Genomic DNA, 13,073 nt, shown 5'->3' with positions numbered 1-13,073 from the left:
TCTAAAAGTAATTAATTACTTGAAAAGTAATTATTGCGTTACTTAAAAAAAAAAAAAAAAAAAAAAAACCCTCTGGGGTCCAGGGTATAATTGCCCATTTTTAACTACTTTTGATTTTCCCTGTACATTTCACCTTTAAAAACTATTTACTTTGCCTTGTTTGGTATCGTTCTTTTCAGCACAACCTCAAGTGTCTGAATTTACAGTTATGATTTCATTTTGACATACTATATTAACACAATTGATCTAAAATCAGAAAAAAAAACATAAAATCCGAATAGAAAGTTATATTTTTTACTGTAACAACCATAAACATGTTTAATGAATCATATTTCACAACTTTAAATGCAAATATAAATCGTCAATTTTAAAATCATATGCACAAGTTTTGCAAACAACAAAGCTATTTGCATCCATTTACCTTTTACCCCTTTTTTAAATAACCATTTCAAACTATTTACAGAACAATCAGGTGTTCTGCATTAAATAAGATGCCACACAAATTATTTGTGCCACTCCAAATATTTCTGTCCACTATAAAGGAGAACATCACAGCCTGATACCTGCAGGTCTGACAGCAGCAGGTGTATCACTCCTGTTCTCTACCTGGAGAAAGCAGTCGCCTCATTGTTCTGACACACAACACAAAACTATCCACAACACTACACACTAACTACAAAAGACACATTAACTACACACTCCAAACACGCTAAATGTCACAAATCTCTCACATCTCAAAACGCCCTCTCTCTCTTTTTCTGCTCTCTCTCTCTCTCTCTCGCTGTCACTCCTAAAACTTCCCCCTCTTCCTAAACAACCAAATGTCATGTTGCCATATCATTTTTGATTGGTTGACATGGTGCATTTTTCCACCAAGACAAAAGGGCAGGTTTGTTTTGGGTTTTTTTTTGTTGTTGTCATAAGCAGAGAGTGCTTGCTAGCTCTGTCCTTAGACGTTAAACATGCCGAAACTATTGAGGAAAAAACGCCATGTATATTGTTTATCATGACTCTGGTTTTACGTGGCCTATCGACACAATTTAAAAACTGGTATATATCACCTTATTGCTTTGTCATCTTGAAGTGGTCATGTGATTGGCTTACCACGACTACTTTATTCTTCCTCAGACAAACAGCAGCACTCCTGCCAATGTTTTGCCCTCTAGCTCCAGGTGTTGTGCCAGAAAGTGATCGTTGGGCAGACAGTGATTGCCGTCCGCGGGAGCGCACGCAGCTGCTTAAAGCTGTAGCGTCCAGATTACTTACAGCTACTTCCGTGCAACTGATATAAGATGCGGTAGGAAGACAGCTTCAACCGTCTGTTTACTAAAAAAAATAATGTGGTGCGGTCGCGTTACTTTCTTCTTAGTAACGGTAACGGTGTTGTAACGATAGAAATAGTAATTAGTTAGATTGCTCGTTACTGAAAAAAGTAACACCGTTACTTGTAACACTGTTATTCCCATCACTGCTCATCCCTTTGCGTGTTGTTTTACTGGTATAGGTTTATGATTTTTAACTATTTTTACCACCATTAGATAATGTCTCTGGAGTAGGTGGCACTCATAGGGATAATAATATTTAGAGGAAAAGTCATATAAACAGTCATATGAAAGTCATATAAAATTGAATTTAATAGTCAGATGCTACCAACACTACCCCTTTCATGTAAACATCCAAGGGAAACCCTGGGTCAACTTAAAGAGTTAAGGTTTGTGTCACCACTAATAGACAATGTTAGGGTCAGTGAACAAAGATATCCTGGATTTATTGAACTCGTAGTGTAGAGCCCACTGGGGTATTCCAGGAAGCAGGTTTAGATAACAACTCCATGTTTGTTAACCCTGAAATGATGGAAACACGGGGTGTGTTCCACGCACATGCAGTACCTCTCTCCTATTCCTCGGTAAAAGAATTGCTAAGGACTTACGAAATGAGAAGAGCTATTTGCTGAGAATTGGAACAGCCCTACACTTGTCTCTCCTTAACAATGTGATGCCAGATGTCCACCGTATTGAAACTACAGAAGATGGACTACCTTACTTTGCTATGATGTGTTCTAAACCCGGTGTGTTATGGAGGTCATGAAAAGCCTGTGAAAAATATCTTCATTACAAAGGCTGATGTTTACTAGTGTCTGCAGTTGCATGAAACCATCGTCTGATCTTAAAAAGCTGCTGGAATTACTAAAGAGGCTCAGAGTCAATTTGTGACTGACAGTTGTGAACAGGGCTATCTTTGCAGCTTGCTTAATGGGATATGGATTTGTAAGCTTTTCACTTCCAGGAGGAGACTTTATACAGTTGTATGCAAAGCACTGGGCACCCCTGATAATCTTCACGATTTTCCTTTAGAAATCATTGGTTCTTTACATCAGCAATTTCATTTAAATATATCAGCAGATGACCACAATGATATTTGACAAGTGAAATCAAGTTTTTCGGATTTACAGAAAGTGTGCAATAATTACCACTGTAACTGAGTCACATATAATTTGTGCAAAATCTGACGCCACGGGGGGAAAAAAATCAAGCTTTATGCCTGTTGTTTTACACGACAGTAAATAATGTTTGCGCTGTTCTGCATATGTGATTGGTTAGCTGTTCCACACAGATTTCAGGTTTATAGAGTGGAAGAGATTGTAATGATGCAGCTCTCCTTTGGATAAATCCTGAGCTTCACCTCACAGCCCCCTGATCATTCAGTGAGCTAGTTTAAGTCATTGTACCGTTTATAAGGTTGGGCAAACCTGCAGTCTGCTGAGACTGAAGAAGTCACCTGGATGATGATGAAATGTTTCTCCCACTGAAAACGTCCAGATGAACAGAATCAACTTTTTGGGATTTACTTACCTGGATGATTGAGCATGCATCAAGACATGTGAAACCATGTATGTGTCACAGTTAATGTTAAGCTACACAGCATAACATTAACTCTACACAAGTGGAGGTACACAAACTATATTACGGACATTTTATAACCCTACATTTAGAGAGTACAATTAGTGAATGGTCAAAGGAGCTTGCAAAGAAAAGCGTCTGGACTTCTTTAAGTTTACTTGAAGACGTTTCACCTCTCATCCGAGAAGCTTCTTCAGTTCTAAGGTCAAATGGTGGAGAGTCCCAGATATAAACCTAGTGGGAGTATCCCCCCACAGAGGGACAAAAGGACCCCCTGATGATCCTCTAATCGCCTGAGCCAAGGTGTGAAACTGGGTGTGGGTCCCAATCAGCCAGAGTTTCGGGTGTGTTCATTGTGAAACCTGGCCCCACCTTATCATGCGAATTCCTGAGGTCAGATGGCCCAGGATGTGAGTGGGCGTTAAGGCGTCTGGGAAGGGATCTCAAAACTGGATTATAGATGGCAGACAGTTGGTGTCGTAAACCCCCGCCTCTGTTCAAAGATGGTCGCTCACAGTGGACATAGATGGCTTCTTTCACTCCTCTTTCAAACCATCTGTCCTCTCTGTCCAAAATGTGAACATTGGCATCCTCGAAAGAGTGTCCTTTATCCTTAAGATGTAGATGGACTGCTGAGTCTTGTCCTGTGGAGGTGGCTCTTCTGTGTTGTGCCATGCGCTTGTGAAGTGGCTGTTTGGTCTCTCCAATGTAGAGGTCTGGGCATTCCTCGCTACACTGTACAGCATACACCACATTGTTAAGTCTGTGTTTTGGCGTTTTGTCTTTCGGGTGAACCAGTTTTTGTCTGAGCGTGTTGCTGGGTCTGAAATGCACCAGGATGTCAGACCCAGCAACACCTATGAATGTTGTATTTATAGATTAGCTGGTCAAAGGACATGAGGTTAGACCCATCCATTAAGTCAGAAAAGGTAGAAATACCATTCGCAGCCCAGTTCCGAAAGCCAGGGTCAGTGGTCCCGGGCAGAAAAAGAGGATAATCGGATAAGGGAGTGAAAAGAGATGTTAAGTGAGACCTTCCTTCTAGTTTTTGAACCATTCGCCAAGCTTTAACAGTAGATAATATGAGTGGGTTGCTACAGAACATCGTTAAGGTCTTAAGTTTTCCCAGAAAAGGAAACTTTTCAAAGGGAATTTAGACATAGAGCTCTCAATATCCAACCAGACAGGAGAAGGCTGTTGTACCCAATTGGCAGCTATACGCATATGGGTGCTCAGCTGATACTTCCTTATATCTGGGAAATCAAGGCCCCCTTTTAAGGATGGAAGACATAACGTGGATATTTTAAGATGAGGTTTCCTCCCTGCCCAAACAAAGGAGCTGAACCAGCCATTTAGAGTTTGGATAGCTTTATGTGGAAAAAGGGTCGGAACCATCTGTATTGGGTAAAGTAGCTTGGGTAGAATATTCATTTTCAGAAGAGCGATACGACCGAGCAAGGATAACGGTAAGGACTTCCATCTCTCTAGATCTAATTTGACCTGCTCAAATAGGGGGGTAAAGTTACTTTTATGCATCTGTTCAAAGGCGGGAGTAACCCTAATCCCCAGATACGTAAAGCCCTGTGGGGACCAAGTGAAGGGAAATGGAGAAGGGGCCCGTGGTTTTTGTTTCAGACTGCCCAATGGCATCGCTTCTGATTTATTGAAATTAATTTTATAGCCTGAGATTTCACTAAACTTATTAATAGTTTCAACCAGAGAGGGGATTGATCTTTCCGGCCGAGTCAACACAACAAGTACATCATCAGCATACAGAATAATCTTATGCTGTCTTTGTCCTACAGATAGACCATGTATGTCCACCTGAACTCGTACTGCCTCTGCCAATGGTTCTATGGCTAGGGCACAGAGCAAAGGGGAGAGGGGGCAACCTTGTCTGGTTCCCTTCTGTATCCGGAAGTTGGAGGACCGCACCCCGTTTGTAAGAACTGCAGAGCAGGGATTGTTATAAAGTAACTTAATCCAGTTTATAAAGTTTCCACTGAAACCGAATTGATGTAGTGTAAAAAACAGGTAAGACCATTCAACATGGTCAAATGCCTTCTCGGCATCAAGGGAAATTACCACACCAGGCAGAGATTTTTGTTGGAAGAACTGGATCATATTCAACAACCTACGCATGTTATTATATGAATTGCGCCCTTTAATAAAACCCGTTTGGTCCTCATTAATAAGCGAGGGGAGTAAAAGTTCCAGACGTTTTGCTAATATCTTGGAGAGGATTTTCAGATCCACATTCAACAAAGAGATTGGCCTATAGGAGGCACAATCTTCAGGTAGCTTGCCCCTTTTAAGTATAAGGGATATATTGGCTTCCCTTAAAGAATTGGGCAAGAGACCCTTTTTAAAGGAGTCATTGTACATGTTCAGCAGCGGGCCAGCTAAAATTTCTCTGAATTCTTTATAAAACTCGGCACATAGTCCGTCTGGTCCCGCTACTTTGCCAGCCTTCAGCTCTTTAATGGCGTCTAATGGCGTCAAATCCCATCTTAAAACACATTTTTACTCATTGGCTTTCAACACCGCATGAGAGTTACCTATCTATCCACCTAGTCATCTGTTACCAGGTATTTGTTATTAATGTTATTTGTTACTGTGTAATTTTTTTTTTTGTTTGTTTTTTTTATCTTTGTAAAGCACTTAGGTCAACATTTTGTTGTTATTAAATGTGCTATATAAATAAAGTAAAAAAAACAAACAAAAAAAAACAGCGATGAAATAAAAGGAAGGTGTACCCAAACAGAGGCTAACCAGGAGTCTTCACACCTCTCCTGCGCCTTCCTGTCAGCTTTGTGACAGCAGCACTCAGTAATCAGCTTAAATTTAACTTCCATTCCACTTCCAGCAGCCAGCGTATGTTCATTCACAGGCACTGGTACTGGTGACCTTGAGCAAGACAGTGAACCCTTGCTGCTCATCATTGTAACAGCTCTAATGCTAACTAAGTTTGTCTGTAATCCATAAAACAATAGCAGCCAAGAGTCAAAATATTTGTTTATAGTTCTGGATGCATGTCCACATCTTCTGCACAGGAGCCAACTTGCAGAGAGCATAATAAGAGTTCTATATTTTCTTAGTTTAGTTTAATGTGGAGATTTATATCATTTACATAAATTTATGAATATTCCAGCAGATTTGTGAAAATTTGTAAATAAAACTAAAGGACATTTTAAATTACCATACATTATTTTAAAATTGTTGACATAACACTAAATGTCTTGATTTAGTTGAAGTTTTCGTTTTAGCTTAAACCAGGAAGGTATCTACCATGAACTCAGTCCAGACTCTATATAAAAGATAGACTTCAGCATATGTTAAAATTCACATCATTGGTTACATTGTAAATAAATAAATAAATGGCCAATGATAGTTGTTATGAAGGGGAAATAAGCCACAGAGACCAAAACGTTTGTACAATGTCATATACATTTATTTGCTTGATATGGACATTTAAACATGCACATTGACTCGCCTTTGGAGACAGCCTCCAGTTCCCACTTAAGGGACATCTGTGTTATCTGAATATCCAGGGGCATCCTCTTCATATAAAACTTCATATAAAACACGAATGTAGCCACCCATTGCTTTTTGGACACCTCAATTTGAAGCTTCAGCTGACAGGCTACAGTTTTGGGCCTTTCTTTTCCGACACGGACGTTGTTGCTCAGTCCAGGCATGTCACTCAAGTAGACTTTTTTATTTTAGGTCCTACTTAATTATCTAACTTGATAGAAAAAAAGAAAAATAACTTTTTCAAGTTCTACCAAGCAGCTGGTAGAGCTTGTTTTTTTTTTTTTAGTGGAAGTTTAAAAACTTAAACTTCCTTCATGAAAGTTTAAAACAAAATTATTATCTTAGGACAAATAAATACATGGTATATGAGGCTCCTTTTTTCAAGGATATAATAATAATAACAGTAATAATAATAATAATGTCATCAACATTATTTTTAAGTAATTAAGTATCCTAAGTTTGGTAAAAAAAAAAAAATAAATAAACAAACAAATAAGTAAAAATCATGACAGTTTAGGTAATAGTAATCCCATGGTCAGATGGATTGGTGTTGCGGCTACAGCGATGCGGACGCTGTACCGGTCTGTTGTGGTGAAGAGAGCTGAGTGTGAACGCAAAGCTCTCAATTTAACAGTTGATCTACGTCCCTACCTTCACCAATTGTCACGAGCTGTGGATAGTGACCGAAAGAATGAGATCGTGGATACAAGCGGCAGAAATGAGCTTCCTCCAAAGGGTGGCTGGCCTCTCCCTTAGAGATAGGGTGAGAAGTTCGGCCATCCGGGAGGGGCTCAGAGTTGAGCCGCTGCTCCTCCACATTGAAAGGAGCCAGTTGAGGTGGTTCAGGCATCTGACAAGGATGCCTCCTGGGCCCCTCCTGGGTGAGGTGTTCCAGGCATGTCCCACCGGGAAGAGGCCCAGGACACGCTGGAGAGATATCTCTCGGCTGACTTGGGAATGCCTTGGTGTTGAACCGGACAAGCTGGAGGAGGTGGCCAGGGAGAGGATGGTTTGTCCCATGTTAACAAGCTCACATACGCTGGTAAACATGTTTCTAGCAATACATCATTACATGGTTTGTAATCACATTTTTAGTTTAAAAAGTTAAAAATAAATAAATAAAATAGAGCTAAAATGACAAGCCTGAATCATTTAATAAAAAAATCTGTATTTATTTGTATTTTTAAGTGTGTTTTAAGCCAATATTAAAACATGCAAGATTTATTTAAAAACAAATTACTGATTAATATTATTATTGCCTATGGTAAATAAAAAGTACTAAGAAATAATAGTTCTATTATTATTTTCTTACAGAGAATGTTAAAGGGTTAATGTGGCTACCATGGTTCTACGGGTCTAAATTTGCACACCAAGTATGCTCTTCATACCCAGATCAGACCTCAGGAAGGTTTGTATATTTTCAAACTGCCAACTTGATCCTCTACAACATTGAATTGTCTTCTGTTTCCAGGACTGCTTTCAGGCCAGCACATGCGGCACTGCAAAAAGAGTGCCAGCTGCAGTGGTTCCAACTATAACATATATAATTTCTTAAATGTACAAATGTTAGTTTGGTTCTGAATGAAAGAAAACCTATAGTGCTTGATGAAAAATAATATGCAATCCATGTGTGTTTACTGAAAAGGAAATTGTGGCCTGTGAATGCTTTCATTTCACAATTAGATTGGACTATCCACTTCCATGAGATGGGTAATGGCCATACAAAGGTTGGAGCGATGCAAAAGACTCATGCAGACTACTCAAACCGTTCCTGGATCAAACCAAGAACCAATCAAAAATAACCTTTATGTCCATCTCTGGTGAAAAGTGAGCTTACAATTATTTTTTAAATAAAAATGAAAGGTCAGATCTTGCTGTTCTCCAAGTGAGAGTCAATGTGTTTGATGAGGGCATCATCAGGGTAACTGGTTGGGAAGGTCAGCTGGCACAGAGGGCAGCTCCGAGCAGCATTCTCTTCCGATTCCATCCATAACTGTGGAGATTAGGAAGAAAAAAAAGAATAGGTGTCAAATTGCTTAACCATCAGTAATGGTAAATCCTTCATAAAGTCTTCATAAAGCTTCAATCAAAGAGAACACAAGTCCTTCAGCACAGTTTCTCGATGATGGAAAACTGTGATATGATGAAGTAGAAAAGCTTCTTATAGCTTGGATTATTAATTGTTTAGATCAAGTGTCACAGAGAATACTTTTAAATATTTTAAGTTAGCCTCGCCCTGGCTCACTCAACAAAATGCCAATGAGACTTTTTAGAATAGCTTTGGAATAGATGATTTATCCCAAAAGAGCAGCTCACTCTCAGACTGTAGGCTTAATCTCTAAAAGTATAAGTGGGTGGAAGAGTCTCAGCAATCAAGCTCCTTTCCTGTAGAGCCAACTCCTAGTTTGGGTTCAAAAGATACACAACCTATTTAAAATTGCTTTTAAAACTTTCCTTTTTGATAAAGCTTATAGTTAGGGTTGGGTCAGGTGACCCTGAACCATCCCTTCCACTGCTATTGGCTCAGGCTACTGGGGGACTTCCCATAATGCACTGTGGATTTCTTCTGCGCTGACCTCTTTGCACTCCCATTTGTTTTATATGCCGCTACTGCACATCAGCCGTTGTCTTCTCTTTCATATAGTTGAACTTTTTTGTCAAAATAATGTGCAGCATAAAATCCTTTTGCATACACCAAGCAAAATTTAGTTTGATGAAACTTATGTGACATAAAATGAAATAAATATGGATCATGAATAAAATATGTGTCATATTTGGGAAAGTTTTCCTTTTCTTGCCCTTCCTTGCTCTCCCTTCTCGTTTCCAACAATTTTGCAGCCACCGTCACCATGCTGGTAATCCTTGCAGGGCATGATCTGATCTGAGCCTTGTTCTGCTGGTGGTTTCTTCCTGGGTGATTATGGCTCAAGAGTTGGGAGTTCACCTTGTAATCGGAAGATTGCCGGTTCAAGCCCCGGCTTGGACAGTCTTGGTCGTTGTGTCCTTGGGCAAGACACTTCACCCGTTGCCTACTGGTGGTGGTCAGGGGGTAGTGCCAGTGTCCGGCAGTGTGCCCCAGGGTAGCTTGCCATCACCAGTGTGTGAATGTGTGCGTGAATGGGTGGATGACTGGATGTGTAAAGCGCTTTGGAGTCCTTAGGGACTAGTAAAGCGCTATACAAATACATACCATTTAAAAGGGAGTTTTTCCTTCCCACTGGTGCCAAAGTGCTTGCTCGTAGGGGGCCTTAGCACCTACGAATCTAGAAGTTGTCTGATCTGGCCCATATTTCCCTTCTGTCTTCATACTGCGGTTAAAGGTAACTATACTGCCTATACTACATGCAAAGAAGGCTAGAAGTAGCACTAACAGGTCTTATATGCCTGTTAGGTTTATATTGTTGATTTGTCATTTATGCTTGGAAACAATTGCTCATATATGCTTAGAGGTATATAATCAATTGTATAATGATATAGCAGTCTGCAAAGACTCTTTGTGCCCCCAGAGCACTCTGGCATATGCACACACATCCTAAGGTCATGAGAGAAGTCGTACCTTCTCTTACTGATTTATGGTATAGGAGGACACCTGCTCTGTATCTGTTTTAGTATAAGAGCCCTTTGTTTAGGTGGACCGCTGGGCTCCTAGCACCAGCTTTGGGGAGTCGTTCACAGGGTTACATCTTGACCACACACACACACGCCTGCACACACACACACACACACACCTGCACACACATACATACACACACACACACACACACCTACACGTATACACAGACTGGTACTCTTTGTTCATATGTATGCCTGTGTAAGATGTCATATGTTAATGAACCTATACATATTCATGTAACCACAATAAAGAGAAGTGCTACGGGGGAGCTAACTGAGAGTGACTGGGGTTCAAGTGGAAGGAACGGCGCTCGTCATAGTTCTCTCCGTCGTGCACGAGCAACACAAAGTGCTCTGGTGACTTGCGTCTTGCTTTTGCTGTTGTAGTAGAATTGTCTTGGTGTTCCAGCAGTAGGCCTGTGCTACACAGACCTATCAATGCCCACTACTAGAATTGCACCACCAGTGCTACACACACATCTTAAGAGAGATTATGGCACACTCCTTTTTACATAGTCTTTAAATCCTTTAGGTTTCTTGGGTGTCACATGGCAAACCCAAAGCTTTAGCTTGAGAAGAAAATGACACATCACAAATTTAGAAGATCTTCAATCAGCCTAAAAAATAGTTTGTTGCTCTAAAAATAGAACCCCCTCCTCAAAGCTAGAACATCTTACTATTCATCACTGATTCAAGAAAATAAAAATAAAAAAGTCTAAGTTTCTCTTCGACACGGTAGCCAAGCTGACAAAAAGTCTGTTGAGCCAAGCATTCCTTTAATCTTATCTAGCAATGACTTCATGATTTTCTCCACAAATAAAATTAGATTCATTGGATAAAAATGATTCAAACCCATCATAATGTCCAGCCTTTTTAAATATCATTGATATTTTTTTAGACCTGTTTTCTCGGAATGATCTTTCTGAGATAACTTCAGGAATTGCTAGCAGACCCATTCTTACAAGACTTCTCTAAGAAGTCCCACTGTTAGTTAATGCTTCCTCAGATGTGATCAGCTCATCTCTAATAATCAGTTACCTACCACAAATCTGTATGGTAGCAATAATTAAACTATTACTTAAAAAGCTATCACCTGACCCAGCTATCTCAACTAATTATAGCCCAATGTCCAAGCTCTTTTTATCTTAAAAATACTTGAAACATTAGTTGTAAAGGATTTAACTGATCACCTGCAGAGAAATGGTTTATTTGAAGAGTTTCGGTCAGATTTCAGAATTCAGTACAGAGACAGCCTTACAGTTTACAGATGATCTTATGGCCATCGAAAGTGCACTCATCTCATTTGTGTATGGACAGCAAAGGAAGAATTTCATTGCACAGAGAAATGCTATTTCTTCTGTACACATGAGAATAAACTCTTTGAATCTTGAGTCTCTGCACTTGTCCTGCTAGATTTGCGTTTTATATTGTTGACCACAATATTTTATTAGGAATTAAAGGGGCTGCACTGCAGTGGTTTGAATAATATCTGTCTAATAGACAGTAAATGTTGTTCATGTAAATGGGGAGTCCTCTTTACACACTTAATTATGAAATGATACCCAACCAGACCTGACTCGTCCGGCCACTACGGCGGCTCAGTGGTTCTTGTTGCTGTACTGCTCACATCAGTGTAGCCCCGGCTCTTTCTACTCATGTTCTCTTCGCCTTCATCAATACTGATTCTACTGATAATAGATTCTACTGATTCTTCGCCTGTTTCTTTGTATATAGATTTCACTGTCCCTGTTTCTGCCCTGGATCCCTGAGAGTGAGTTTGGAAGTTCGAGTGTGTTTCTGGCAGTGTCTGACTGCAGCGGAGAGTGGTGTCCTCCTTCTCTCCATAGCACTTGGCGGTTGTTGTAAATAAGCCATGAAATTTCAATTCCAAACTCACAGTGTCCTGTGCTTGACTCTGTGAGTTTACTGTGACAATCTTAGAAATATGTTATCTAACCACATGCTTACTCTGGATGGCATTACCTTGGCCTCCAGTAATACTGTGAGCTGACTAAGACATATCCTTCAGTGTTCATATTAAACCAAATGTTTAAGGACTGCTTTCTTCCATTTGTGCAACATCTCTAAAATTAGAAACATCTATCTCAGAGTGAAGCTGAAAAACTAGTTCATGCATTTACTTGTAGGCTGACTACTGTAATTTATTATTATCAGGAAGTTCTAAAACAGCCATTCTCAAACTGTGGTACACGTTAGATTAAATGATTATTTAAAATGTTAAAAACATTTCAAGATCACAAAAATTGAGTTTAAATTAAGTTTTGTCTTTTTTGAAAAAGGCATATTCCTTTTTAAATCAGCCAGTAGGCAAGCTTACTAGGCCAGCCTAACAAGTAGCTAAAAGGGTTGACAAACTAAGTCGTCATGGCAAGTGGAGGAATGAAAAATAATGGTTCAAAAGCATTGCAATCCTGGCTCCAAACAGGAAGTATCAGAAGGAGAACTGTACTGAATAGCAGGCAGCAGAAACTTTGGACTTTTGAATACAGCTGGTCAGGGAATACCCTGCACTTTCAGACAAGGCGATGTGCTTTCTCCTTCCATTTACGATCACGTATCTACACAAAATACAGAAGCAGATTGGATCTGAATCAAACCTGAGGCTGAAGCTGACCTCAAATGACCAAGACATCACAGAACTGTGTTTACAGAGCCATGCACATTCCTCTCATTAGGTATGTAGGCTAAGTTGCAAATAACCAATGAGTTGATACAGAGCAGTTAAGAGCCTCACTGAGTGTTTCAGTGCAGTACATTTGTTATTCACTTGACGGGTTTTTCAGTCAAGTACAGTTATGGCTGTTTATGGCAGTTAAATATTTAGCATTCATATAAGAAATAAAATTATCTCGTGTAAACAGTATATGTTGTTAAATAGGCCTATATCTCACTCTTTTTTCCCCCTCTCTATCTATTTTGTCTTTTCCACACACGTATTCACACTCCAATAAGCACATCGGAAGCAACTCAAGCTTCAGTATCTTGCCCAAGGATACTTTGGCATGC

General features: G+C 39.8%; 1 protein-coding gene across 4 annotated transcripts in view; it reads right to left on the bottom strand.

Annotated features, from left to right (window-relative positions):
• Positions 1-7,582: 7,582 nt before the first annotated feature.
• LOC146389141 (TANK-binding kinase 1-binding protein 1-like) overlaps positions 7,583-13,073 on the bottom strand; it is a 32,843-nt gene continuing 27,352 nt past the window's right edge. For all 4 annotated transcript variants that reach the window (XM_084926849.1, XM_084926847.1, XM_084926850.1 and 1 more), the window contains one exon: positions 7,583-8,427. In XM_084926849.1, coding sequence (XP_084782975.1) covers positions 8,299-8,427 — 129 coding nt within the window. In that variant the 3' untranslated portion in view covers positions 7,583-8,298. The remainder of the gene's footprint in view (positions 8,428-13,073) is intronic.

This window comes from Perissodus microlepis, chromosome 4, assembly GCF_051167445.1.
Source record: "Perissodus microlepis isolate ML-2025 ecotype Zambia chromosome 4, ASM5116744v1, whole genome shotgun sequence".
Taxonomy (NCBI): domain Eukaryota; kingdom Metazoa; phylum Chordata; class Actinopteri; order Cichliformes; family Cichlidae; genus Perissodus; species Perissodus microlepis.
This window is presented reverse-complemented; position numbering and strand designations above follow the sequence as displayed.